Source organism: Solea senegalensis, linkage group LG6, assembly GCF_019176455.1.
Source record: "Solea senegalensis isolate Sse05_10M linkage group LG6, IFAPA_SoseM_1, whole genome shotgun sequence".
In the NCBI taxonomy this organism is placed as follows: Eukaryota; Metazoa; Chordata; class Actinopteri; order Pleuronectiformes; family Soleidae; genus Solea; species Solea senegalensis.
The window spans coordinates 2,915,331-2,943,241 of NC_058026.1; the positions used below are offsets into that span (position 1 = coordinate 2,915,331).

Genomic DNA, 27,911 nt, shown 5'->3' on the forward strand with positions numbered 1-27,911 from the left:
TAAGCCTTTAATCAAGTATAAGATGCACTGAGACGCCAAATCAAACCAGAAACAACAGAAAATAAATTATTTTTGATTGTTTTGGTTGACACAGAGGTGTTATCGTAAATCTCTTTTGTTTATGTGTTTATTTTATTTATCCCAAAAGGAAATTCTGTTGTCGGAGAATGTTTCAAATCTCACAGGGGAAAAAAAAGACAATATAATATATAATGAGTAAAGGTACAAATATATACAGCTTTGTGTTACTGTCAAATTTTTCAAAAAAACCAAAACATGTATATAAAACATTAGAAAGTTGGAACAGCTGGCGAGACTGAGCGGTTATACAGGTCACGCAGTTGTGGGTGGTTCCACAGTTGGCTAGTTTAAAGGTAACAGGTACCGAGGGTTTAGTCTTTGAAAGCCAGGATCAATCGTGGCTCACTGTTTTTAGGTCTGTCACCATCTTCAGAACGTACTATTGTGAAAAGCTTCAGGAATGGATTCATCCACTGCTGAATGTGCATCGAGCCCTCAGGCGGTGTCATGTACCATCGCCCTATTATTACGAACAAAGCCACTTGGGCTTGGGAAGTCATATATACATGTTGTGCAGCAATGTCACCGAGTTCTCTCGCCCTAACCTTACCTGAAATACACTGAAAGTGAGCGGAAATGTGTCCCGTGGTCAGAAAAATCCACCAAAGATGACACATGATAAACAACACATCAGATGATTCATCCGTCCATTATTGTACTAACATGCAATTATATTTGTTCAACGTTTCCTGTGTGTTTCCATATTCTGCAGCTGTATTCCAAATGATGAGAAAGACTTGACTGTGAATTTTCTGAAGGAGAACGTGATCTCCATGGGAAGAATGTTGTAGAAAAATAGAAAATGCCAATTATCGTGCCGTAAAGGAGTGATCGGGCTCTCACTCAGGCGCTGCGGCATCTCAACTGATATACCGCACTTCATGACTGATTTGAATTAAAACCCACACATTCTTGCGTCGGACTCAGGAGCCAAACTAAGCACTGGTAGCAATACATGCGTGACAAATTCCACTTCACTGAGATTCTTGGGATTTATGTTCGGTAATAAATTCACTAAAGCAAACGAAGCATGAGCCACAGTGATGGTTCTGAAAGAAAATCAGGCAGCTGGTGTTGTTTCATCATCACTTTGGTCTTTCCCACATCAAGCCCATTATTTGTTTCTTTGTCACTTGCTCCTCAAAATGTTAAATCCACAGATTTCTTGACGTCTTTATTCTGTAATGCTAATTTTATTTTTGGCCCTGTTTTGTTTTTCTGGAGCAATAAATGTACTTAAGACCACAACCGGTTACCAGCAGCAAGCATTGTTCATCCCAAAATATATCGATAAATTAATCCAGTATCCTAATTCCGACCACTGTTGTTTTTCGGGGAATATAGTCAAAGTATTTGATCTCAAATTGTTGTCTTTGTTCAAATCTTGGACGGTGTTGAAATCCAAATGTTGTTTAGGGGGAAACAGTGGAATGCCACGACACACAACAGCATAAACCTTTGCATGCCACTCATAATTGCGCTCACCACATGTCTGGTGTTCTTTCCATCTCACAAAGGAATTAAAGGGGAGGAGACTTATAGACCAGTACAGTCTTGGAACAGTGTGGAGTCGATTGCCACTTACCTCACTATTTACTCATTTGAATTCCCTTTGGCCACCAAGGTAGCAACAACGGCTTGTTTCTAAAGCTCCACAAATCAATATACCTTCATTCGCACAGTCAAACACTGGTCAAAACAATGTGAGTTTACTGCAAACAGTATACAAAAGAAGCAAACAAAGGATACTTGGATTCTAATTGATACAAAAGAATTCCGACTGGTCAAAAAACAATTTAATCCCATGTTTTAAAGGTGGATCAAATGATTCAGCTTCGTCAACAATCGGCACTGGTGGACACCTGATAGACACATTCATCTTCTGATCATTAGCGGTGAAGGTTTGAGAAAACGACAAAAAGTAAGTAGAGGTAAACAAATTACAAGTCTAAAATATCTGTCTTTTAATTTAAGGTTTATTGTCCAGATTTCATCCAGGAACGATGGAGCTGTATGGTGAGGGAACAGCAGCAGCTGTGATGAAGGCTTTTAGATGTTTAGGGGGCCATTTGTTTTATTTTTATTTTGTAGGTTTACATGCAGTTTAATCGAGCTTTGCAAAAATTTGATTTATTGGCCATGTACATCTGACTCCGTGGCGCTGTGTCTCTCTATAAACTAGTGCGTAATTCATCTTCTGATCATTAGCATAGCTGTTAGCCATGAAGGTTGTAGGAAAAAAAATGCTTTTTACAAGTTGAGAAAATGACAAAAAGAAATTGTAGAGAATGAAAAAGGCAGATTTGTAGGAGTGCTTTTTTATTGTGATTTTTACGTCCAAAATCACCAAAACGATGGAAATCATGATCTTAAATAATGGGCTAACTCACAAATTAGTCAAAAAAAATAAAAAAATGTGGGTGATTCTCCATAAACTCGGAATTTTACTCTAGCAATTCTCCAAAACTGGGTTGGGACCCACAAATGGGACACAGGACATTTCTTTTGGGTCTGCAAACAAATTTCCAGAATTACGATATTTTGTGTATAAAATGAAGTCGTAATTAAACAATTTGTTTACCAATTTAAATTAATTTTAATTTGACGCTACATTATGCACAAAAATTTCACTCAATTTTCTTTTTTTTCGTGTGAAATTGTCTATTTTTATTTAAAATATGTTCATTTTTGGAGTTAAAAGTAGTTAATCTATCTTTATTGTACATAATACTGGAAACTGCGGGCAGTAAATCAGTGGCTTTAATCAGAGAGTATCAGTGTAGGATTTTTTATTACCCTTCAGGGAGTTACTGTCATATTAATCCAGCCACAGTTGGCAGCTGAGTGTGAGCTGGATACAGTGTATCTTGTGAGAGTAGATGCATGAGGGTTTTCTTAATGTTGCTGCACTGGAATATTTATAAATTTTCTTCCGTATTCATTTATTGGTCTATTTTTCAGGGACGATGCAGGGACTGGGAGTCTCCAAAGACGCAACAACACAGTGTGGAAGTAGCAGCTCGTCTTAACATGTATGTGTGTGTGGTTTTTTTACAAGTGTATAAGTGTGTGAATTACAGCCGATACACAACGTGAGGATAATCAAGTGTAAAATGAGTGTAACCACAGAGTTCTAAGCCGAGAAGAGCATGTTGTCAACCATAACTAATCTACTAGATCCCCAATAATAACAGCCTTTCAAACACACTGTTCTACAACCTGCGTTTACGTTGCATTAACACCATGAACACTGGGCCCTTTAAGTGTTTTGGACAATCGGAGCGATGCGAGGGTTTCTTTGTGTTTGCGTGATCAAGTGTGACAATGAGCACAAAAGAAAAGTACACAAGTAACAGATCTATAGACAAGGAAGTGGCTGTGACTAATGTGTGGATGGTAGATGTTGTGTCAACTGTCGCCGGTGTGTCTAACACACTGACAATAAACAGCAACTGCATCTATAAATTCATACGTCTGCTGCCTGTTGTAGTGCTGAAAGATTTAGGGGAAAATATCAAATTGCAACGTTATTGTCTTACATACATTTACCGTTTTTAAAGTCATTTCACTTCCATAGTCGCTGTGAAATTGATATAAACATGTGATGTGTGATGTACATCACTGTAAGAAGAAAAATAGATGGAAAAACTATGTAAACAAATACATTAAATTGGTAATAAACAAATTATTTAAGGTTTTTCAAGGTGATAAAGTCCAATGGGCAAAATTTTATATTTTATTTCACAATTCAATTAATTCAAATGTTCTTTACATGAACACAATTTTGTACAACTTCATAAGACATTTAACTTATTGCTAAGGATTTTTGACTTTTGGAAACTAATTTGTCACAGGCCTTTTTTGAAAACCCGAACTGCTGCCAAAACTCCAGACATATTCGCATATCGGATATCGGAAAGAATGTCCAGTATAACCTGGTGCATCTCTAATTTATATAAATACATTTCTGTCATAAGTCTATATGAAGGATTACTGTTGTCATATTGTAATCTCTCAGCATATCTCATATCATGTGTGTTGTGTTGGAGTGACGTCCGCACCTGCTGAGTCAATCCAGTGACGGCTTGTGTTATGTGTCCAGTGACCAACAGGTGTGTGGTCATGAATCTGAGTCTGTGACAGCATGAGTGTGTGTGTGTGTGCGTGTGAGTGTGTGAGAGAGAGGGGACAACATTTGTCTCTGGGAAAACAGAGAGAGAGAGAGAGAGTGTGTGTGAACGTCAATGTAGAGATTATCACCTCTAAATGAGGACATTCGCACTCTCATGTCACTTCTCACTCTATTTTCTCCTCCTTTCATGTCAAACTGACGACTTCCTTCCAAACTTTGACAAACTTTTTCTTCGAAACTGAACTGTTTGATTCTCTGTATACCTGCCCACTTCTGTGTTATAACATAATATAATAATATATAATAAGTAAGCATTTTAATTGAGATGTCTCAGACATTAATCATGAAAATATGACATGTTACAGGCAGCGTGTCGTGTTAAATTGTGGCCAGGCTCAGTTTACAGTTTGATGTTGATTTATTAGAGCATAAAGCTGGCTTTATACTCGCCATAGCACGTGTGCTCATGCTAGAGAATTCTGTTTTAGTACTTAATCTATTTATTTACACATACATGATTAAAATAACAAAATAATACACTTTCAAATCTGTTGCTGATAATGTAGGGTTAGTCATTACTAACTCACATGATATTTTTCTTTCTATGTTAAATTTGGTGAGTTATATTATTATATTATATAATTATTATTGTTATTATTTTAATAATATTATGTGGTATATCTGTCTTTTAATTAAACGTTTATTGTCCAGATTTCATCCAGGAAACTTGGAGCTGCATGGTGAAGGAACAGCAGCAGCTGTGATGAAGGCGTTTAGATGTTTAGGGGGGCCATTTGTTTAATTTTGCGCTCTGTTAACCCGATAACGGATTTTCAATATCGGACAGTTACGTTTGTGAAGGGCCAGCTAGTATGTCTCAGGCTACATGTTAATAACGGGACATTCAGTAAGTTTACATGCACAGCTCAATCGAGCTAAGGTCGTAGTCCGACTGACAGGCAATCTGAGAGAGTCTGAGTATAAATGCAGAGGAGAAATTTGATTTATAGACCGTGTACGTCTGACGCCGCCTGCATATGTGGCCGCTGTATCGCTCTATAAGCTAGTGTGTATTGAATCAATTTCCTGTTGATGGATGATGAGACGGATCGTGATGTCCGACTCCAGTCTGACTAAGTGTATACATGCAGAAGTAATCGGACTATGAATCACATTATCCAGGTATGATAGTCCAACTAAGACTAGCTCGACTTTAATCGGACTAGCGTGTTTACATGACATAAAGAAAAGATAAATGCACTGACTGAGACTAACCCTCAGACCATTGTACCTCATTAACATACAACAACAAAAATTTAAATAAATACATGTGCACATTTATTTACGTGAATTTTTTGATTTATTCATTTACCTATAGTTTTGTCATTATTGGTCGTCCATATGTGAGAGCTCATTTGATGTTGCTTTGAATGTAGCGTTTGTATGTGTTTGCATATAAAAGTCACACACTGGCACTTTAATACAATGTGGATCGCAGAGAATGAAGAACAACACACGGAGACATAACATCCTGTACATACTGTGAAGAAAAAAAACTCATTTTACAGCTTGACAGAAGTGGAGCGAAGGGAACGTTAAAATAATTAAGACCCAACTAAACGTAGCTGGTACATACTGCAAGCATGTGTGTGTGTGTGTGTGTGTGTGTCTGTTCTGTCTCATTAAGGGAAACACTGTGTCACATTTTGCCACGGAAATAATAACACGGTTTAAAATATGTTCACTCCGCACCTGTTCTACCCGCGGTGACGCTCAACACGACACAGTCACGAAGCCTTGTGAAGAGCTGCCATTAGTTACCATGGTGATCTCCCTAACGACAGAGGGAGCCACCATTACACCCGTCCTCGGGTCACTTACTCATTCATGTCAGGTTTGGACCGTCCCTTTGTGAAACCGCTGCCGTCATTATGATGACAGTTATTTGTTTATTTGACACACAGTTGCTTGATGGGGTGCTTTTTTAGAATCACGTTTACAGTATTCATGGTATTAAAGGGTTGTTTTTGTTCTGTATGCATTTGTGGTGTCAAAATTTAAAGGTTAGATAGAAAGAACCGAAACAGAATCTTCTGACGAGAGAAAATCTACTTCATACAGGTGGGAATCACCAAAGACAATATGATCATGATATCTAAGTCACAATGTGATATTATCACAATATACTGAGTGTTTGTGAAATCATATCTTGCGATACAACGACGCAACAGCTCTAGTACCATCTAGTGCACTCAAATCTCAACTGATATTTTTTCTCAAAGCTAATGCACAAAAAGTTGAATGCTTATTTAAATGTTTATCAGTTAAAAAATTATATGCAAAAAAAAAAAAAGATACTTGGTGTCTCAAAAGCGACATAATATCGCCACGCAAAATATTGCTATATTTCACTCTATTGATTTGGTGCGGTACATATTTTATACGGCCCCAAATGTTCCATAATCTGGATTATATCCAGATAAAATTTGGGGTTAGGGTTAGATTAAAGTAGTAAATTGCTAACAGAAGGACACAGACAACCTAGAAGTACATCAGACTGAATTCTTTTTTTCTGCTAGCTTAGCTGTTAGCTTGACCCAAGTGAGACAGCAGTGTTCACTGTTGAGTAAAAGTAACAATAAATAACATATATTGAATAATAGCATAGCATAGTGTGGTTTCTGAAATAGGTGAAAGCAACTAGCATGTCCTGCGAGCTAATTTGGCTTTCAGCCAGGTTTGTGTTGAGGTGGAGACGACATGTCGTGACAAAACATTAAATAATACTGAACTATTTGTTTTTTACAGCATGATACGACTTATTTTCATTCATATAAAAAGGTACTAATATTATTATCTGGAACAAAATGATACGACAGAGTAGTAATTTAGCCGTTTAGCCCCTGTAGTCCATTAAGACTCCGGTATGAGGTAACCTTTTATCTCGTGCGGGTGTGGTCAAGGCTACAGTGCGAGAGCCGTCAACAACTATGAGATGATCGGCAGATGGACATGACTCAGCAGAACTGGCGGAGACAACGAGGCAGCGGAGAACAGAGAGGAAGTGAGCGAAGGTATGTGCCAGTTGTTTCATGTTTTGACTGTAAAGAGTAACTGTAGAGTTCATATGATACACGACACACACACACACACACACACACACACACACACACAGACAGACTGGTTTTGCGTCCTTTGTCTGGACGCCCATAGATATAATGCATTCCCAAACCCCAAACCTTACCTAAACCTAATTCTAACCCTAAAACCAGTACTTAATATTCAATATTCAATTCAAATTCAAATATCCAAAAATGTCCTCAAAAAGATAGGTTTGTTTGACAATTGGTCCAAATACACACACACACACACACACACACACACACAGACTAATGCCTAACCCTAGCCCTTAACCTAAACCCGATTCTAACTCCAGGTCTTAACTCTGAAAAAGCCCTTTAAAGATGTGAGGACCGGCCAAAATGTCCCCACTTTCAAGAACACACACAGGTTTGCGCAGCTTTTCATCTGGATACACTGCATCCACAAAACCTTATCAAACCAAACCTAACCTTAGCCACAACCACTTAATGACTCACTCTTAACCTTAATCTATAACCACGATTCATATCTTAGTCCTAAACTTTAACCAGTTCCTCCAGAGGAATGAGCTTCCAGGTTTCAGTCTCCATGAGGACTACAGGTCCTGACAAGGTCAGTGTTTATGGCAAAAGAAAAGGACCTAAAGAGGTAACAAATACAAGAACACACACACACACAGTCAGAGAGAGAGAGAGAATGAGAGAGAGAGAGAGAGAGAGAGAGAGAGAGCATCATCTTTCAATGGAGTCCACCCCTCCAGAAAAGACAAATGCTTTGTGAGGATGGTGTGTGTAGAAAATTCAAAGTCTGTCTCTCGCCCTCTCTTTCTCTCTCCCTCTCTTTCTCTCTCCCTCCCTCTCTCTCTCTCTCTCTCTCTCTCTCTCCCCTCTCCACACACACACACACACACACACACACACACACACACAGGACAGACTCGCAGATGAAACAAGTTGTGAGGCCTTCAGGAGACAGGCTAAGAAAAACCCGTTAGCTCCCGGCGGGGTGGAGCTGAAAAATAAATGCCGTGTGACCTGCAGGCTCTCGCTGCATGACAAATCAAACACATCCATCCTCGGCTGGACGCTGCTCACAGCACTGCTGTCCTACACACACACACACACACACACACACAGAGACACACTACACCCTCACACACCAATGTGCTTTCATGCTTTATTTCTTTTGCACGGTCTTTGTCGTATTTAAGACGTCGAGATTGCATATTCATGTGCTCTACAAATAAAAGCGGTTAATAACTTTATAATTCTCCATTTTACCTGGATATTAGCTTAGAAATAACAATTTTATCTCCCTATTATCACACTTAATACATATTATAAAACATTTCACGCTCTCTTGGTAACACTTTACACTATAAAACAGGTAAAAATAACAAAGACAACATGGTCATAGCTTTGTAATTCTCCATAGAAACCAAACTCCTAGATATTAGATAAGAAATAACATGGTAATAGAGTATTATTATTTCCTTATTATCACAATAAATTACATTAGAAACAATTTAACGCTCTCTCTGTAACACTTTACACTATAAAACAGGTAAAAATAACAAAGACAACATGGTCATAGCTTTGTAATTCTCCATAGAAACCAAACTCCTAGATATTAGATAAGAAATAACATGGTAATAGAGTATTATTATTTCCTTATTATCACAATAAATTACATTAGAAACAATTTCACGCTCTCTCTGTAACACTTTACACAATAAAACAGGTAAAATAACAATACCAAAGGGGTCATAATTTTGTAATTCTCCATAAAAACCAAATTCCTGGATATTAGTTTAGAAATAACATGGTAACACAGTATTATTATCTCCCTATTATCACAGTTAATTCTACTAGAAACAATTTCAGGCTCTCTTGGTAATAATTTACACTATAAAAAAAGGTGAAAACGGGTCAAATGCCAACAAAAATCCATTTTACCTGGATATTATTTTAGAAATAAAAAGTATTACAGTATTATTATCTCCCTATTATCACAATAAATTAAATTAAAAGGGAAGAGACACAAAAGACCACCCTTTGCCACACGGGGGCACCGGAGAGCTCAGTCAGTAGAGCCGTCCCCTTTTAATGTAGCATTTGTTTTTGTCCCTTGAGAAGAGAAAACTTAAGACTTCAATGATTAAACGACAGAATTGACCAACATACGACCTCTACGTGTAACTTCTTCTGACCTTCACAGTCATAAAATATTCATCTCTTTCTGTTGGGTTCCTCTCAGCTGACGGATTTAATGCAACAATAATCCAACCATAACCATGAAGTATGAGAGAGAGCGAGAGAGAGGCTCCTCTGTTCTGGGAAAATCCTAAACAGGAAATATATTACAACGCTCCGCTATTAAAAAAACAACAAAAAAAACAAACAAAAGAAATGTATTTGATACTAAAACAAGAGCGGATAAAGAAATTTACACAATGTTATTCTGACATTGTTCGTATTATGGGCTTGAGTTTGCTGGCGCCGCGTGTTGGACCTCTGCAGGTCAGTGCGTTTTATTTTCTCGCACAGTCAAGTTCAAATCATTGTTCTTTTTAAAGCCAAGTACTAAAGTAATGCTGTTAAAAATGGGTTCACTCTGCAGCCTGGTTTTATCTTCTTATGGCTGTTTTTCCTCTCCTGTCCACACATTTATGTGGTTCAGTCAAGTCAACAGGTGGCGATATCATTTTAACTGTGCAGACAAAATGTAAAATGCTTGTTCCAGGAGGTAAACAGGAGGTAAACAATGACAAATATGTTTTCAAAAATATGTTTTCAAATAAGTTTTCTTCGACATCGAACTAAATTTAAACCTGACATCATGAAATCCAATATTCTCTTTTATTAAAATAAAAGTGGGCGTACCTTGTCTCCAGAGGCACATTGCTACCCAGCACCCAGCTGTCTTGCAGCGGGACGCTCTCGGGGGGCGTGGTCTGCAGCTCGGCTGGTGATTGGCCGGCCACGGGGGCCGGGCTTCCAGTGGGAGGAGTTAGCTGCCGCGTGGAGTTCAGGGAGTGTCCAGCGTGGTGCGTGGAGCCCAGCGACTGGTTGAGCGCCGTTATCGAGGGCTGCTGTCGGTGAGGGGGCGGGACCGGCGGCAGCGTGGAGCCGTGATGATTGGATTGTTGTTCTGTCGACACAAAAAGAAACATTTTCGTTTTTTTCAAATGCTGTGACATCAGAATGTTTTTGATCAGAATGTTTATTGAACTTTGGCACACGTAACCCAGTCAAAATGAACGGGAAAAATTACATTATGTTTATCCAAGAGACGGAAAACGTTCCCAGACACTCCCCCACACATTCACTCTCTAAAAGAAGCCTTGAGGCCACGCCCACACGGAAATGGCACTTTTGCCGAACCCTAGCGACAAATCTACAGACTTTCTGTCATAAACCTGAATAAAAGGAAATGCACAATTTTGCAATCGCTACATAAAGACAGGACGTGTTCTAGTGATGTTTAGCGTCTTTTCAGACTGACTTTAGTTACTTTATCATTTCTCTGGGAGGCGTTTTCAAAAAATACCGCCCTAAAGGTCCTAAAACGGCGTCTCCGTGTGGACGGACGGACAGACTGACGGAACGCCTCTCTGACAAAAAGAAAATGCACATTCATGTAAAACTGTCCGTGTGGACGGTCCCTACGTTTTTCCACTGTCACTTGCAGTTGTCCATGTTGACCACTAGGTGCTGAACTTACAACCAAAGGAGTTCATTCAAACTAAAATTAGTAAGTTGTATGAAATTGTTGTTGTTTTAACAAATAATAAAAAAAAGAGCTTAAAATGATACCACAATATTCCATCATATCGCGATCACGATATTCATGATAATATTTTACAGACTTTCAAAATAAAAGTGTTTGTTTTTATGTGCAAATATATACCGTTTGCAAAATAAAACATATTTATGATATAATATGATTGTACAAAGCAAAAACTGCTACTCTCATTTCCATCATTAAGATGAGAAACTCATCAACTTATACCTTTAAAAAATTGCATTTCATCTCCATCCAAGCAAACGCAGTCTCTCTACAGGAGGAGGAGGAGAACGCAGAACTTTCATGTTTCACAGAACTTTAATATCAAAATAATCCTGAGACGCTTTCATTAGCAAACGTGTAAGCGCGGTGCCAGTGGGAGTTCAACCTTTCGAGACAGCCCTTTAAATATATCAGCCCCGAGGCTACAGGCGGACAGGTTGAAGACAACCTGCCCATCGTCACCATGTGTGAAGGTGGCGGTGATGAAATTTAAGATAATTATAACGCACCATACCGCCACATGACAGATTCCCCCTCCCCCTGTCTCGCTCCCGCTTTCTGTGTGTCTGAGTAAAAATAATATAATTATCATGTACACGCAAGTTATTAGATTCAGTAATCATATAGGGGATTTGCTACTGCAATATTATAATAATATATTACATTTTGGTCGTGTTACGTTCAGGTCGGTCATGTAAAGTATTGATCTACTTGAAGCTCTTACTTACTTCTAGCTCTTATTTGTACCCAAATGTTTAAATGCACTTTTGAAATTCGCTTTGGATAAAAGCGTCTGCTAAATGACATGTAATGTAATGTAATGACAACGCTCCCACACCGAAGTCCATGGAGAAAATTGCTGTTTTTAGCTCGCACGGTGCGTCGGTGCTACATAGGCGAAGCAAAACAAATGGCTTTTACGCACCGAAGTCACACGGTGACGTATATGAGCTCACTGATGACGGCAGCAGCGCATCAACAACTCCTGTGTGCTGTGTTTTAAAAACGCTGATTTTCTCCATGGAGTTTGGTGTGGGAGAGCGAGCGCTTTACAGTAAAAAGTTTCCTCAAACTCGCGGCACACGGGCCACATGTGGCCTCTCACTTGATTTTAAGCGGCCCGCCCCTTGAATATCAAGTCAAAATCTAACCTTTGTGAGTGGTTTGGGTTAAGGGGCTGTACACTTCTGAGTTTTTATCTGAAATTGTCTCGCTATATTGACCAGGACTCCCTGGAAGATGAGCTCTTGTATCTCAATGGGACACTTCCTGGCTAAATAAAGTCAACTTTTACTTTGGAATTCTGTGAAATATGATTTTAAGCTCATTTCCCACATAGTTAAATGTTTTTTTCCTCATATAACCACACTCCCAGGTGGTTTGAGTTTGAAACTCCTGACGTTAAACTCTCACACGTCGGTGGTTTTGGTGGATATTTAACATGAATAATAGTTGAATGTTGTCATTTACACAAGAAAAACAGCGACGTGAATTTGACGTGACGTGTGCCTTTTATGAACACAGGATTGCAGTCACTGTGAGCACTAAAGGTCGCTCGCTGTTGCCCATATATTTTTACACACGTCCCGTCTAAGTTGTGTAGTGCAGTGTTACAGTGACACACAGTTGTGGAACTCTAGCCCCAAATATCTCCCACACATACGCAGTCAGAACACGGGAGAGTTCTCACAGCGCTGCGTCTCAGCCCTTTCATTTCCTCTCCGCTGTGTTTCAGTTAAGCCTCCGGGCGCCACTTCTCCCAGAACAAGCATCAGCTCACAAGAGTCAGGTGTTCGGCATCATGCGCTTGTTGTTATTCTCAGTGTCAGATTTGATCTGCATGAAATGAAACATGGACATGCAATGTAATAACGTTACTGCCGAGGATCCCTCGATCCGTTTCAGCTGTTCATTTGCGGAGAGAGCTGCGGACCCGCGGCGCCGATGCTGCACTTGTAATACTGATCAGTGACTGGCCTTCACACAAAAGCCTGCTCTGTGTTTGTGTTAAAAGAAAATAAAAAAAAAACAGAAGAAAATATTAGCTCTAAGTTGACCTGGCGTCAACTTCTCCTGCCCGTTTTCTTTTTTAAATTTCTTCCCCCAGCTCCTCTGCTGTCTGTCCTCGGGGCTGCTCAGGAGGAAATGAATGGCAACGCTGGTGTTTGATTTGCATAAAGAGCATCACATCTCCATTTCCCAGCCCTGCTGTTATTCATTCTCCACTGCCCTCACTCAAAAAAAAAAAAAAAAAAAAGAAAAAGAAAGAAAGGAAAAAAAGAGAAAAGTAGAGGAGAGGAGAGATAAGTGCAGGAGTGTGAGACAGGAGGAGGGAGGGGATTGTGATCGTACCTCCTCCCCCTCCATATGCTGTTTTGCCAGTTTGGTAATTGTTCCACTTATTCAGATCTTCAAGGCTAGAGCTGAATGCCACACACACACACACACACACACACACACGCGTGCACACACACACACAAGGTCAGGATTTCAAGTGTTCAGGCATCATGAACAAGGCTACATCTGTACGGCATCACTGCAAATGAGAGTCTGAACACTTTCACTTGCTCGGATATTGAGCACTTCTCTCTCACACACACACACACAGTGTCAGCATTGTTTTCTGTTCAACTGACTTAGAGGTTTCACTTTAAAAAGAGCATGCATGCTCTGAATATGATGATTTATTTTTAAGGAAAGGACTAAATCGACGCTGCCCACTGACATTTTTTTTATTATTTATTATTATAAATAATAAATAATTTAAATAAATAAATAATTTATTTATTATTATTTATTATTATACAGTTCTAGCACAACTCCATTCAACTCAAATTATATTTATTTTTCATCAGCGATAGTTCCTTGTAACTGGTGTTTTCTTTTTTAGCACCCGTTCTGACGAGGTTCCAAGTGAACTGAGCAGATACTGAAATGTGACGTCAACAGACTGCCGGCCTCTGATTGGTCAGACAGTGTTGTCACTGAAGAGTCATGAGCGCGATGTCCGACACAAGAATCAAAGCGAACAATGTCCAACTGTAGATCATTTAAAAAGACTTAAAAATCCTATTTATAGTTCCGAAATCTACTAAAATTCCAAAATCTACTTATCATTCCAAAATCTACTAAGAATTTCAAAATCTACTTAGAATTTCAAATTATACTTATAATTCCAAAATCTACTTAGAATTTCAAATTATACTTATCATTCCAAAATCTAATTAGAATTTCAAAATCTACCTAGAATTTCAAATTACATTTATAATTCCAAAATCTACTTAGAATTTCAAATTATACTTATAATTCCAAAATCTGCTTAATGTTTCAAAATCTACTTATAATTCCAGAATTTACTTATAATTCCAAATTATACTTATAATTCCAAAATCCACTTATAATTTCAAATAAGTGTGAATCAAAGCCAACAATGTCAAACTTCAGGTCAAAGTCAAAAAGACTTACAAAACATGTGTTAATCAATGTCTAAAACGTCAATATTTAAAAGAAGAGTCTGGTGTATTCAGAGAAAGCCGGCGATCGTGAGCCCAATCACGACCACGTTCAGTGGTATTTCAGTTCAGTGACTGGGATAAATCTTTTAAATCCACTGATTCTAATAATTCAGTTTCACCCAAAACAACTGTTTTACAAGTCACAAGTTTGTGTGTTTGTGTCGCGTAGAAACGTCATGGCAGTTTCACGCCGTCATGCTACGATGACTCCTCCCACGTTGAGGGGGAGGAGCTATGAAGTCATGGAAAACGACACGACCGATGTCAAATGGAGTGAGACGGAGTCATTGAGTCGAACATGTTTTCATAGATTCGGCTGGAACGACAAACACGTCAAACTTGAGCCTCGTTACAGACGTCTTGAACACACAGTCCAGTCAGAGGTCATTTTCTCTGGGATGTGAGATGATGGAGAGAGCATTCCAGTTTCTTCATTCGACAGTCGCAGGGTTCCTGCTCTTGAGAACTACCTTTACCTCAATGGCCATTACATTTGAAAGCCCTCCCCCCCCCACCACAGCCTTCACATGTTTTGTGAAAACGGCTCCCAACGTGCTACATAAATCATCCACCTCCATTTGCCAGAAAGTTTGGCTTCTAAAAAGCCTCTCGTCTGATTCGTGTCCAAGATTTTGCCTCGACTGTGCCAAGAAAGCCACTGGTCATGTTTTCCAGTCATCGCGCAATCCCTGCCAATTCTGTCATGCCAATAAAACGCAGACACTTAATAACCGGAGATGGAATTGCTATCTGTCTGGTGTGACATTGATCTGTGAACAGCATTCCATCAATAAGAATGTAAAGACACGACGGTCACAGCAGGTTCACGCGTTCACTTTCAACTCCAGGTTCTTTGGAGTCCAAAAAAAAACATTCTCCTTTCCTCTCCTGCTGATCCCGACACGGAAGAAATATGTCTGTGGTGGCAAAATGTGGTCTGGACCTGCTTTTATTTTTAATGCAAACACAATATAACTTCCATTTATTCATGTATACATAAGATTGGGACAAAGCCGAAGTGTGGTTTAAAAAAAAAATTAAATAATGCAGTTTCCACTACTACATGTTCTGAAATAAACGCCAGGGGAGCAAAATCCTGGTAAATCCTCCTCGAGCTGCAAATCTGACACACAAAGACAATTGTGTATATCAACCCAGACCTCTGATTCCTGCAGGATAATAAACAACCACACACACACACACACACACACACACACACTGTTACTCTAAGCAATACGCATTGGATTTCCTGTTGTTTGGAGGAGAGTCTTATTTCAGCAGAAATATTATCCTGATACAGAAAATAGATTAAGAGCAAGACGGATCAGCAGTGAAGAGAGAGAGAGGCGGGGGAGAGAGAGAGAGAGAGCGGGGGTGAGAGAGAGAGAGAGGGTGAAGGCAACAGACCTTGAGAAGAGAAGATAAGGTATGCAAATGAATGAAGAGACCAAAAAGACTAGTGGAGTGAAAAGAGATTGAGGAAAGCCAGTGTCTTCCACATACACGTGTGTGTGTGTGTGTGTGAACTGATGGTCTTAGCATTTACACGGGTTATTAGCATTTACAACGGATGATCAGGGTAGAAACTCGCCATGTGTTCTGCCGAGATGGGAAGTAGCATTTCCTCGTGGCGTTGATGGCGAATGCATAAAAGATGAGCGAGACAAGGAACTAACTACGGAACTAAAAAGGAAACGCGGTACGAGCTCGCCTGCGAAAAAAGACAACCGAAGCCACACTACCGTTACCGCGAGGTCTTAGAAACACGTGGATTTCACGCAGCCAACCAGCAGATCTTCGATCTCTCCTGCATCTACGGTAAAAACTCAAAAACTAATGTTGATGAAAAGTAATCAATCAGGATCTAAAACATGGAGGACAGGTGTCCCCCGAGGACCTGGAGTGTTTTTTTTAACCACAGATGAGCAAGGAACCATATATGGTAAAGTAAAAGTATGTACACTAAAATATGTGTTTGCTCAAAAACTCAAATTCTAAAAAGATTCAAGTCCAGACAAAAAAAAGGCTAACGGTGAAAATCAATCTATTGAACAAGACGGGGAAGAAAAGCGAGGCGACACTCGGGTCTGGATTTGTCTCGAGCTCGATCGGTGTTGCCAGAAATCTGAACAACTGGAGAGAGAAAGGAGGTTACAGGAAGAAAGAAAAGAAGAAAACGAGGTTACACAGGAAGTCAATTAAAAGTTCCTGAAGCAACAACAATAGAGATTAGATGAGGTGGAGGGAACAATATGGACCATAAGAGGCACAGCGAGAGGTAAAGAGGTAAAGGAGATTCAGAAGATATAAAAGGAGAGGAGGAGGAGGAGGAGGAGGAGGGAATGGATCCTGGAAAAAAAGTAAAGGACTCATCGACATAGTGAAAGAAGGTCAGAAGAGGAGTTAAGACCCGTGGTTTTTGAAGCGTGAAAACTCATTCCACCTCTAGACTCCTGGCAAAGACAGGGGAGCCGGGGCAGGACTGTTCCCCCGAGCGCGGGGCAGCGGAGACCGGGCCTCTCTCTGCTCACTGACCCACACCAGGGAACCGCAGGGAAAATAAAAAACGGCTTAAAATGAAACAAAAACAAAACACGCGCAAATGAAGAAAGGCTCAACGCTACGCGGCAAGAAAGTGCGCAAACTGAATATTACTCAATTGTCCTCACACACCTTTGTTGCCAACTTCCACTGTGAGGGAGTCCAGATCTAAGATCCAAGTGAGTTTCCTGAGACCACATTCCAGACCTGCATGAACACAATTCATCCACAGGAAGGATTAGAGACAGATTAGAGACCGCCTCCTCAGCTGAGGTTGTCTTTCTTTCTTTTTTTAATTACGTTGGGTTTGGTCCACTATGGTATGAATTTGCCAAAAATAACCACCATTCCCTTTGGGTACCAGAGTAAAATGGTACGATCCTGTCAGGGTCGATTTAGACCGGCTTCCCCCACAAAAGTCAGCTGATGGGGCAGCAAAAAAAAAAAACGTCACTCTTTGACGCCTCGTTGAGACAAACAGCCACAAACCGAGCAGGTAAAAAAAAAAAAAAGAGCTGCTGGGACGTCCTCCTGTGTTGTCTGTTGTTGTTTTTTGAGTTCTCTGCCGTCGTTTGCAGATAACTCTCTCAGTCGAAGCGAGAACCTGAGCCAGGACTTCACCTTCGCGACCACGTACCGCGATGGCAACACAGCATTTATTAAAGGTGGTGTATGAAAGAATATTCATGCCAATGCTACGCATCGTAAAACAAGTCCTTCTGCAAACCTTCGCCGTTGCATACATTGGACGGTAGACTGACTTGAATAAATTGGAGTTGGGTTAAACTGCTGACTTTGGCCCATCGTTTCTTAAGCGATGACAAGTGGGGGTAGGCTCAAAAATAAAATCTATTATATAATAAAAAAAAAAATGAAATCAAAAGAAATGGTTCAAAACACGTTCTGCTTTGACTTTGTTTTGGATTTGAAGTGCAACGGCTGACCCTAAAACTAGAACTTCAGCAAGTTTACTACTGGTTTCAAACAGTGTCCCAATTTGGGGAGCGTCAGGGTTGGAAGCTAGAGAAGAAAACTGATTTTCATTAATAAAAACAAATCACTAAAACGTATTCATCGCCCTGCCTTAGTAGCAGGTGAGGAATAGAATCTGCTAACGTTACTAACTTACTTTTAGCTCTTGGTAGTCGACATGGTGACACCCGACACATCTGTACAGTCAGACCCATTAAAAGCATTATTTGAATAAAGGGGGCGGGGAGAGACACAGGAGACATGTCCTGGATGTTTGAATTAGGGCTGCAATGATTATTTCACTACTAAATTAACCGTCAACTATTTTTAATTTTGGTTTGTGTACAAACTTTGAGATTTGAGAAATTTGAGGTGGAAGTTCAAATGCTTAACTTGCTCGGTTTCCTTTTTGATTTTGGATTTTTTGATCATTTATTTAGTTGCTATGTTGCTATGACATGGATTAACTGTGTATTTTCTTATCCACTCTGCTGGATTTTTCTGCCTTGCTGCCGATCAAATCTCCTTCAGAATAACAACAAAGTTCAAAGGTTGACAGCTTTGTAACATGATTGAAAACAATCTGGAATGAACAGTTTATTAGACTCTGAAAGACCATAGTCATCCACAGTGATGAGGAAACGGTACAAAAAAAAAGGATTAGCCGCACACTGTGTTTTTCTGTAAAACCATAAACTGATAATCAATATGCCACAGGCTGAGCTGCCCGTTTATCGACGTAACCATGACAATGACGGTCCAGTGTGTCTGCTGCTAATACACTCATAGATTATTATTATTATTGTTGCCATGACAACTAAGGTCTGCAACTGGTGTTCTGCTATGAGTCACATTTGAGTGCAGGAACAAACCATGCGTATGTTTGTTTAGATTCATTTATTGACATAATCAAAAAAAGAAATTGGATAGAGTGCCTTTTTACAGAGCAGAAGAAAAAAAACAGAATCACAATTCAGACAAATAACGTTTTCCCCAAACTTTATATATATATGTGGGGACACGTCATTCTATAAACAGATAAACCAGCCTTTTCCAAGAGATCGCCATGCATTTTGTACCATGTGAAAGGCGGAGTATCACCAGTCCAACACGGGTCCAACATACAGAAACGACCATTCAGTCTCACGGTCACATCCTTTATAGACTTTCCAATAAACACAAAACCCCCCAATCTGTGAGAGGAAGCTGGAGAACCCACAGGAACAACCTTCTCCCAAGAAAACTGCATTTAGTGCACAAGTTGTTGAATAAATCTTAGGAAAAGCACTTGAAGAAAAGTCTCCAAATATATTTGGCGACCCCCAAAACTTGAAAACTAACTCGGAACTTCTGGGTACTTCTCGAACGGAAACGGAAAGGAGCAGTATTTCTACCGACCGAAGAACACCGGAGCAGGGGCTGGGCCTGCGAGGATTTTTTCTGCGATGTATTTTAAGTGAAATATTAGAAATATGTGGTGTCAACATGGGACGTTTTTATTCTGAAAAGTAAACTGGGTGTTTTATTTTCCTACTTGCTCTCTCGCTTGTGCTGAATTCAGCAGAAGTTATGTGTGTTTTGGTCCAAACAATCCCCTGTCATGCAAGAGCAATTGTTTCAAAACAAAAACCGGTATCAGTATTGGCCCGATAGCGGTCAAAACCACTGGATCAGATATCGGAAACGTGAAATGGGATACAATCTGTAAACCCTAAATATCACGTAAATACACAATTAAGCACAGACTGTAAGGACAGTAACAAACTTTTTACTTCGCATCTTAGTATTTTGCTTGAAAAAAAGACTGCATTGGACTGATATCGGTATCGGAACATTGTGAAGATTGTGATATCGATATTGGTATTGGACACAAAAAAGTGGAATCAAGCCATTCTGTTTTCCAGATCGTGGTCAACATGTAAAATATTATATATATAACAGACAAACGTTCAGGAATCCCAGCACCAAATACGACGCTGTATCGTAGTATCATTAAGAGTATCGGTATCGATATGTGATATCTTTTGTGTTTTTTCCCCTCAATAAAAGCAGCAGTTTTTTCAGCTACCAGCTGCAACGATCAATCCATTCTTAATCAGTTCTACTTTGATAAGCGATGAATTCAAGCGTGAATATTTTCCAGGTTCCAACGGACAAAAACAGGACGTTTCTAGATCACATGGTCATTTCGTTTGTTCTGCCGCAGAGAAACAGCAGCGGTACTGTACTTCCACGCGTCCCATCAAGCTCGTTATTGTACTTGGGGCCGAGTGAAATGAAATAATAATCACAAGCGTTTGAGCAGATCCGTCCTCCCCGTCAACGCCATTACAGACGGGACCGCGGTCTCTCTCTCTCTCTGCTCCGTGCGCTCACTCGTCCGTTCCCTGTTCCTGTTCCTGTGAATGTTTGTGCAGCACATGAACGTCAAGTCTCGCAGGAAACGTGTAGAGACACAGTTCACTTAACGGCGCGGTTAATGTTCTCTGGGTAACACTTTACAGCCGCGGGAACACGAACGAGCATTACCTTCCTGCCATGTGAGCATTTATTAACAGTTAATTCACACGTTAAACAACATTTATTCAGGCCAATTAAATTATTAATATTAATCAAAGGTCCTTAAAGCTGCAGTTAATGTCAGAAATAACTGTACACTGACAGTCTGATTAACTGTAAATGTCTTCACTTAAATACTTAACATTTCTAAAAGATTACTGCGTGTGTGAAGTTGAATATGTATTTAAATCTGTTAAGCGCCTTGTGACCCTTATTGTAAAGCGTAAAAACCTGTATCCCTTAACTAGTAAACAATAAGCAGCATTAATTAAGCATTTATTAACTGTCCTTACCCTTCATTAACATGTCTTGTGTCTGTGCAGTTGTTTAGGGCTCAAAAAGGAGCATTTACAGAGGTTAACAAAGGTAAATAAATGCTCGTTTTGAACTCCCATACATTCATGAAGTCTTAGTGAAGAGATCTCATGTTTTACACTTGCACAAGAAACATTAATAAATGGTAAAAAATGTGAATAAATGCTTATTTATTAGTAAGTTAGGCCTATTTTGTACTTCCATAAAATCACTGTTGTCACTTATCTGTCATTTTTTATCAAAATGAAAGCAACTTCAACAGCAGAAAACATTCCATTAATAACACCAACAAAGAAAGGAAGTTAAAAAAAAAGAAATAAAAGAAGGGAAATAGAAGAAAGGCGCACAGAACCAAGGCACTGAACTAGAGAGGAAACTCCTGGAGAGCTGTCACACCCTTCAGTCCCTTCACCGGGAGATTTTGCGGTTCACTGGATGAACCCGAAAAATCAGAATTAATTAAGTCCAGGTGCCACAGGAAGAATCTACAACAACAACAACAACAACAACACTCTGAAGACATCACATTTAGAGAGAGGTGTGTGATTGAAATTAAGTTCATTCCATTCGGGGTTAAGGCAAATGGGATGTGGAGTGGAAATTAGGGATTCTAAAAAACAGGAAAATATCACTTCATTGACTTTTCCACGTGCTGTATCAATACAAACATAATATTCTTGACTTCTGTTGTATCTAAGCCTCCGACCACTAGTTGGCAGCACATATGCTTATTTACAGGATGTATTACGAGAACTTTGACCAAAGTTTGACTGTTTCTGTGGAAAAGATTTGCGAGAAACCATGAAAGAGAGAGATGAACGCCATACATAAAGTTTGCGTTACGTTATTTACATACGAGTAAATGAGACCTTGTGCTCACTCGCCAACAGAAAACGCAGCGACTTGTCTTCAAACGTAGGAACAAAGGTCACTTCCACCCAAGTTTTCACCTCATTCATTTGAGCGGCGCCACCGTGGGGAGACATGAAGTAGTGACGTCCGGCGAGTAAAAACTGCCAGGGATAGTAAACGTTGATATATCCCAAAATTTGGATTTTCGAACCATCGCTAGAGTGCAGTATATAAAAAGGGAAATTAGTTATCTGGGGTTTCAACCTGGAAGTAAAAAATATATTAAACAGCCACCAGAGGGCGACTCCACTGATTATTGTTATAATGACAGTTAATGGTCTCCATCACCTCCGTAAAACATGACGTCAGTTTTCTATTTTTTGAGGTACAGCACCACATAAGTGGACACCGGTGTGATTGACAGCCGGTATCGTCCAATCGACTTCTTTGACATCTTTCTGGTCAACATGTCGGTCACAATTCACTTCGGACCCTTTATGAGTGACTTTGCTAACCCACAGCCACAGTGTAAGCGACGATCCCCAACGGTGTAGAAATATGCATGACAGTTTTATCTTTCAGTTTCTGGTCCCGAGTGAGACCCACGCGCTATAAAAACCTGCCGCTGTTCTTCGCGTCCAGCACACGGGACAATATACATCACGTTAAGAAGATAAATAAGCCCATAAAGAGTCGTCACAGGCGCGAGGAGAATCTCACAGAGATCACCTTTTGTGCTCGGTTACACGTTTTCCCCTCAGGATTGAAATTCTAGAATGTTTTCTCTCCGGCGAAATGTGTGAGGGAATCGTTCCAAAGACAGCTGGACCAATGACAAGTGAACCTTTCCCCTGTCTGTCCCCACACACACACACATGGATTCATGAGTTATTCATGAGTATAAGTTCGTAACATGATCCAAAAACAGCAACCGGGCTGTTAATTACTAAATCCTACACTGATTATGTGCCCAGGCGAGGTGACTTTAAAGGGATAGTCCAGCTTTTTACAAAGTGGACACATGCTCTGGAGACACCAGGGACAACTGGACAACACATGTAAAAAAAGTCTCTTGGAAATGGGTTACAGCTGTAAGTGAATCAGTACAATATTTTTTATTTGGGTCACAATGTGGTTCCTCGTACAGAAAGTGGTGGAAGGTGTGGAAAATGGCCAACCAATCAATTTTTGGTCAATTATTTAAAAAAGGTACTAGCGGGTCAGAACACAGCACCTTTACTTGGTCGGCAGGATGTGGGCTGTGCCAGCGAGATACGTAGCGCGACGTCGTTGAACGCAACACAACGGACAACAAAGGAGGACGTCCCAGCAGCTCCGTTCGTCAGCAAGACGCCAAACTTTTGCATGAGAACAGACGAGCGAGCGTTGAAGAAGCACCGATCGCGATTTTCTGTCGCCCAGTCAGCTGACTGAACATACCGTACCATTTTACTCTGGTAGCCCCAAGGGAAGGGTGCCAAAGAATGGAATGGTGTTCGGGGGCTGGTTATTTTGGTTCTATTTCTCATGGAACCCCTCCCAAAAAAAATAGGTATGTTCACTGGGTTTGAAACGAGGCGAAGGGGCTCAAGCCAAAATATAAAATATAAAATATCCATCTATAAATGTGAGGAATGTCCGTCTTTTAATTCACTTTACTCTCCAACACTCGCTCGGCTGGTGTCTGGCTGAAACTAATATCAACAAAAATAAAGTCACTAAAGTTATTCTTCCTTTATTCAAGTTGATTTTCCATCCATTTCTCATACCCCTCCTTCCCTCTCTTATCTTCCACTCGGTTCCTACAGCTGCAGCCTTTTCATTGCCTCTCATCAGCCCTTCAAATTCATCCCTCCTTATTGTCGCACCAGTGCGCTGACCCATAATCCACTCTCCCTTTGCTCACCCGTTCATTTTCTCCTGCCCAGTCAGCTCTCAGAACCACCCCCAACACACACACACACACACAGTGTGTCCCTTCGCTCGATCATTCTGTCCAAGTCGTTAATGTGTGAGACTGTGATCGTCTAAAGCTCCCTGCTTTCACTATTTAACATTTGTTTTCTACCTTTTTTGTCCTCGCCGACGTCCATGATCCATACACTGTGTCCTACTCTTTATTTCCTCCTTTGTTGGCTCGAGTATAAGATGAGAGCAGATTATTAAAAAATTCTATTGAATCTCAATGACATTCACACTCACAAGCCTCTCATGATAACAAGGTCAGTGTGAGAATTGAATGAATGAATGAATGAATAATGATGAACGCACGGAAAATGTTGCCAGTGTTCATCAACGCTACGTCTAAAAAGTTATATAACACAATCAGATACATATCTAATACTAATAAAATGCTTTTAAAGACTAAAGTGTTGAGTATTTATTGCCACTTTTTCTAACACTTGAACATTCGCAGGACCGCTCGTTTGCTTCAGCCTTAAATACACGATTTTCGTCGGAAGCTTATTAACAGATGATGAAGAACTTGGTTTAAACACATTTTGCAGCAAATTTCGATTTAAATACCTGAAAACTGGCCTTTTGTGACACATTTTGTTTGGTGTGCTGTTCTTCCACGACACAAATGTGGCGAGAAGTCGCTAAAAAGAGTCCAACGTTAGTCAAGCTCGTCTTAGTCGGACTAACGCACCTGGATTCATAGTCCGATTAGTTAGTCTGCATGTACGCGCTTAGTCGGACTGGGCATGGACCAAAATGTCCTCCCCGGTCTTTGACCAGGAAGTAGAAGGAGTCCATGTCACGTAAAGGTCAACAGGAAACTGATTCACTATCTTATAGAGAGAGACACAGCATAAACATACATGATTGTCCAATTGTCTGTCTTAGTCAGTCTATGGCCGTAGTTGGATTAAACGCTGCATGCAAACATGATGAGAGAATACGGGGTGACAGTAGCTCAGTGGTCCAGTGAGTCGTCTTTCAACTTGAAGGTTGTGGGTACGATCCCTGGCGCCAGAAGTGCAGTGTAAAAGCAGCTTTGAGTGGTCACCAAGTGCTAGAAACGAGCTAAATAAATACAAACCATTTACCATAACATAACTAAACATTAACTTCCAATAGATATTGTTCTTGTTTAACAGTAAAAATAAAAACACTACACTCTCACAATAGTAAAACTAAGAAGAGCTGGTACCTGACAGTATTTAATCTGTGATGCTCAGTGTGAAGAAGGGGAAGGTTACTGTCAGTGCTGAGAGCGTATACACGGGAACATGGGAACACGGGAACACCCCCCCACACACGGGAACACCCCCCCACCAACCCTCTGCTTATTCAGCACATGTGTATGTGTGTGTGTGTGAACCAGCGTCCTTGGTCCCAGTCTGTGGTTATAAATCCCTGATCCACAAAGCAGAAGCAGAGCCAACATTACCCGGGAGTGAGCTGTGATATTAAACAGCCATGCCGAAGGAATTTGTCCATTAAAAATGCTTTGAAAACAATAAACATGGTGCATCTGGAAAATATATCCAGACTACGAGAGGGATATTAAATTGGTAAATTAGCAGTATTATTTACTCAGAGTCCCTGCCTTGACATCCACATTTTCCCTTGATCCTCTCCAGCGCTGGTCGCTGATTAAGGTCGTAGAGTTTTGTAAAAGATCACATTAGTTTGCACTTAAGCCAAATTAAAAAAATCATTTGTGCAGTTTGGGGATTTCAACGTAATGAAGCGCGGCAGGCAGACGTGACGTGGGACCCTGTGTTTTTCGACTGGAGTCGTACTAATATGCTGCTTTGCCACGGAGACGAGAAGAATGAATCAGTGAAATGTTTCACATGATAACATGAACAATTTTATCTTTTATTTTATTTTTTTTTCATCATAACGCAAAAAAATCGCATTGTGATGTGAAATTTTTTATATTAAAACGTGACCTAATTCTAATGTGAAATGTGCCACATTCGTGAGAAACGAGAAATAATCTCATTACAATTTGAAATTTTCTCAAATTATAACACGAGAAATAATCTCATTACAACTTGAAATTTTCTTGCATGATGAGAAATAATCTCATTACAACTTTTTTTTACAAATTTCATTACAAATTTTCTCACATCATAACATGAGAAATAAACACCTTCTATCAAATAAGTGAAATGATAAAATGTTTTCAACCTCAGTGAGAAATAATATTATTCCTACGTGACATCATTTTACATTACAACACGAGAAATGACCTCATTATCATCACAAAATTAAAATAATATCATCATGTCGCGATGCTCAGAGTTGCACTTTGTCAAACTTCATCTATTCATCTATAATATTATATACTGTGTGTACATATATATACACATACGTGTTGTTTCATAAACACTTTTTCAAACTGTTAAAATCTGTAATATTTAACGAGATTGACCAACAATATATATTTTTAAAACTGCTAAACATATAAAAACCTTTCTGTAAAGAAATATAAAATGTATATGTAGACCTAGAAAGACTTCTGTACTCTTTTCCTCCTTCTTTATCTACATTAATCTTCTTTCTTTCTTTCTTTCTTTCTTTCTTTCTTTCTTTTCCCCTCCCACTGCTGCCATTGATTCGCTCTGGTGTTGAGAAGAAATGTTTTCGTTTTCCATCTCTCCGTCTCCCTCCTTCCTTTCTGTCACTCAGTGGCTCATTGATTGGTTCTGGTGTTGAGGAGAACTGAACTGCCGACTTGGACTCAACGTAGAGAAGCACTAAGTGTCTCTCTCTCTCTCTCTCTCTCTCTCTCTGCCTGACCTCCCTCGTTCTCGTTCAAATAGACGCCGTCAATAAGTCCTGGCGTCGTCCCACTATTTGAAAAAAAAGAAAGAAAGAAAAAGACCTTTTTCTTTCTGTTTTTTTGTGCTGTGGAGCTGAGAGCCTCTGTGTCTCTGTTCCTTCACTCTCGGGGGGGAAAATACGTTTTTGTATTTGTTTACTCGTCTGCTGCGTTAAAACACTTAACAGAGCAGCGACCCGTCTTTGATTGGAACGCTCGATGCGGTGGGACTAACCGGACGGCTTATTAGTGTGAGAATAAACAATACTGTAATTGTTTCTTCGCAGTAAACTCTGAGCTGATCTGAGTCAAAGCGGTGTGAGACAAATCTACGAGGAGAAAAACGTTGATGTGAAACCTAATTACTGTGCCCATGAATCAACATGACAGTCTCAGACTAGAGGGTCCCGTGAAAAGTCCACTCTGAATAGTCATCTCATGTTGTGTTGAGATTACAGAAACAACAGATTTGTTTAACCCCTAAGCGTTCCTTTAAAAAAAAAAAAAAAAAACGTACTAGTTTGTTCCTAGCGGCAGAAAATGTCATCTTCGCAAAAAACGGCTGTAAAAAATATTCTATATTAATATCTTTTGCCACTTTAAATGAGTCAGTCTTTTAAAACTATATCAAATATGAATAAAAAAAACAAACAAACATTTTAACCCTTTAAATGCCAGTTTGTTTACATAACTCCACTGGTTTTTTTTATCGAAAAACATTTCAAGGAGAATTTGATAATAATGGGATGGGTCAATGATTGGCAGAAACATTGATTTTTTTTTTTGCAGTGTCAGATTAAAAAAAAACAAAAAAACTTACTCTTTTGTACCTAGCGGCAGAAAATGTCACCTTCCCAAAATGGCTGTAAAAAATATTCTTTATAGAAGAGTCGCGACCTTTGGCCTCATGACCCAAATCACACAACATAAATCATGACAATGTAGTGATGCATTTACAGCCATATCATCATGAACGGGTAGGTGAATCCTTTCCATGATGTCATGTTTGGTAGAAAAATGAAAACTTTTTTTTAAGCTTGTTATTAAAACATATACAACAAATAAATCTTATCAAAAAGACTGAGACTGAAAATCCTGCAAATGTCTTTGGGGACCCAAAAAAAAAATCACCTGCAACCCATCTGTGGGTCCTGAACCAGTCTTTGGGAAGCACTAATACAGTTTAATTTATAATTATATACAGTATATATATTTTCATTATCAACATTTTGACTATGATTCATTATCATGCAACGACAAGAGGTTTGATACAAAT

General features: G+C 39.6%; 1 protein-coding gene across 3 annotated transcripts in view; it reads right to left on the reverse strand.

Annotated features, from left to right (window-relative positions):
- Window positions 1–27,911, reverse strand: part of LOC122771318 (teneurin-3-like) — a 72,829-nt gene that overhangs the window by 38,900 nt on the left and 6,018 nt on the right. For all 3 annotated transcript variants that reach the window (XM_044028821.1, XM_044028820.1, XM_044028819.1), the window contains exon 2: window positions 10,198–10,465. In XM_044028821.1, the coding sequence (XP_043884756.1) occupies window positions 10,198–10,465 (268 nt within the window). The remainder of the gene's footprint in view (window positions 1–10,197; window positions 10,466–27,911) is intronic.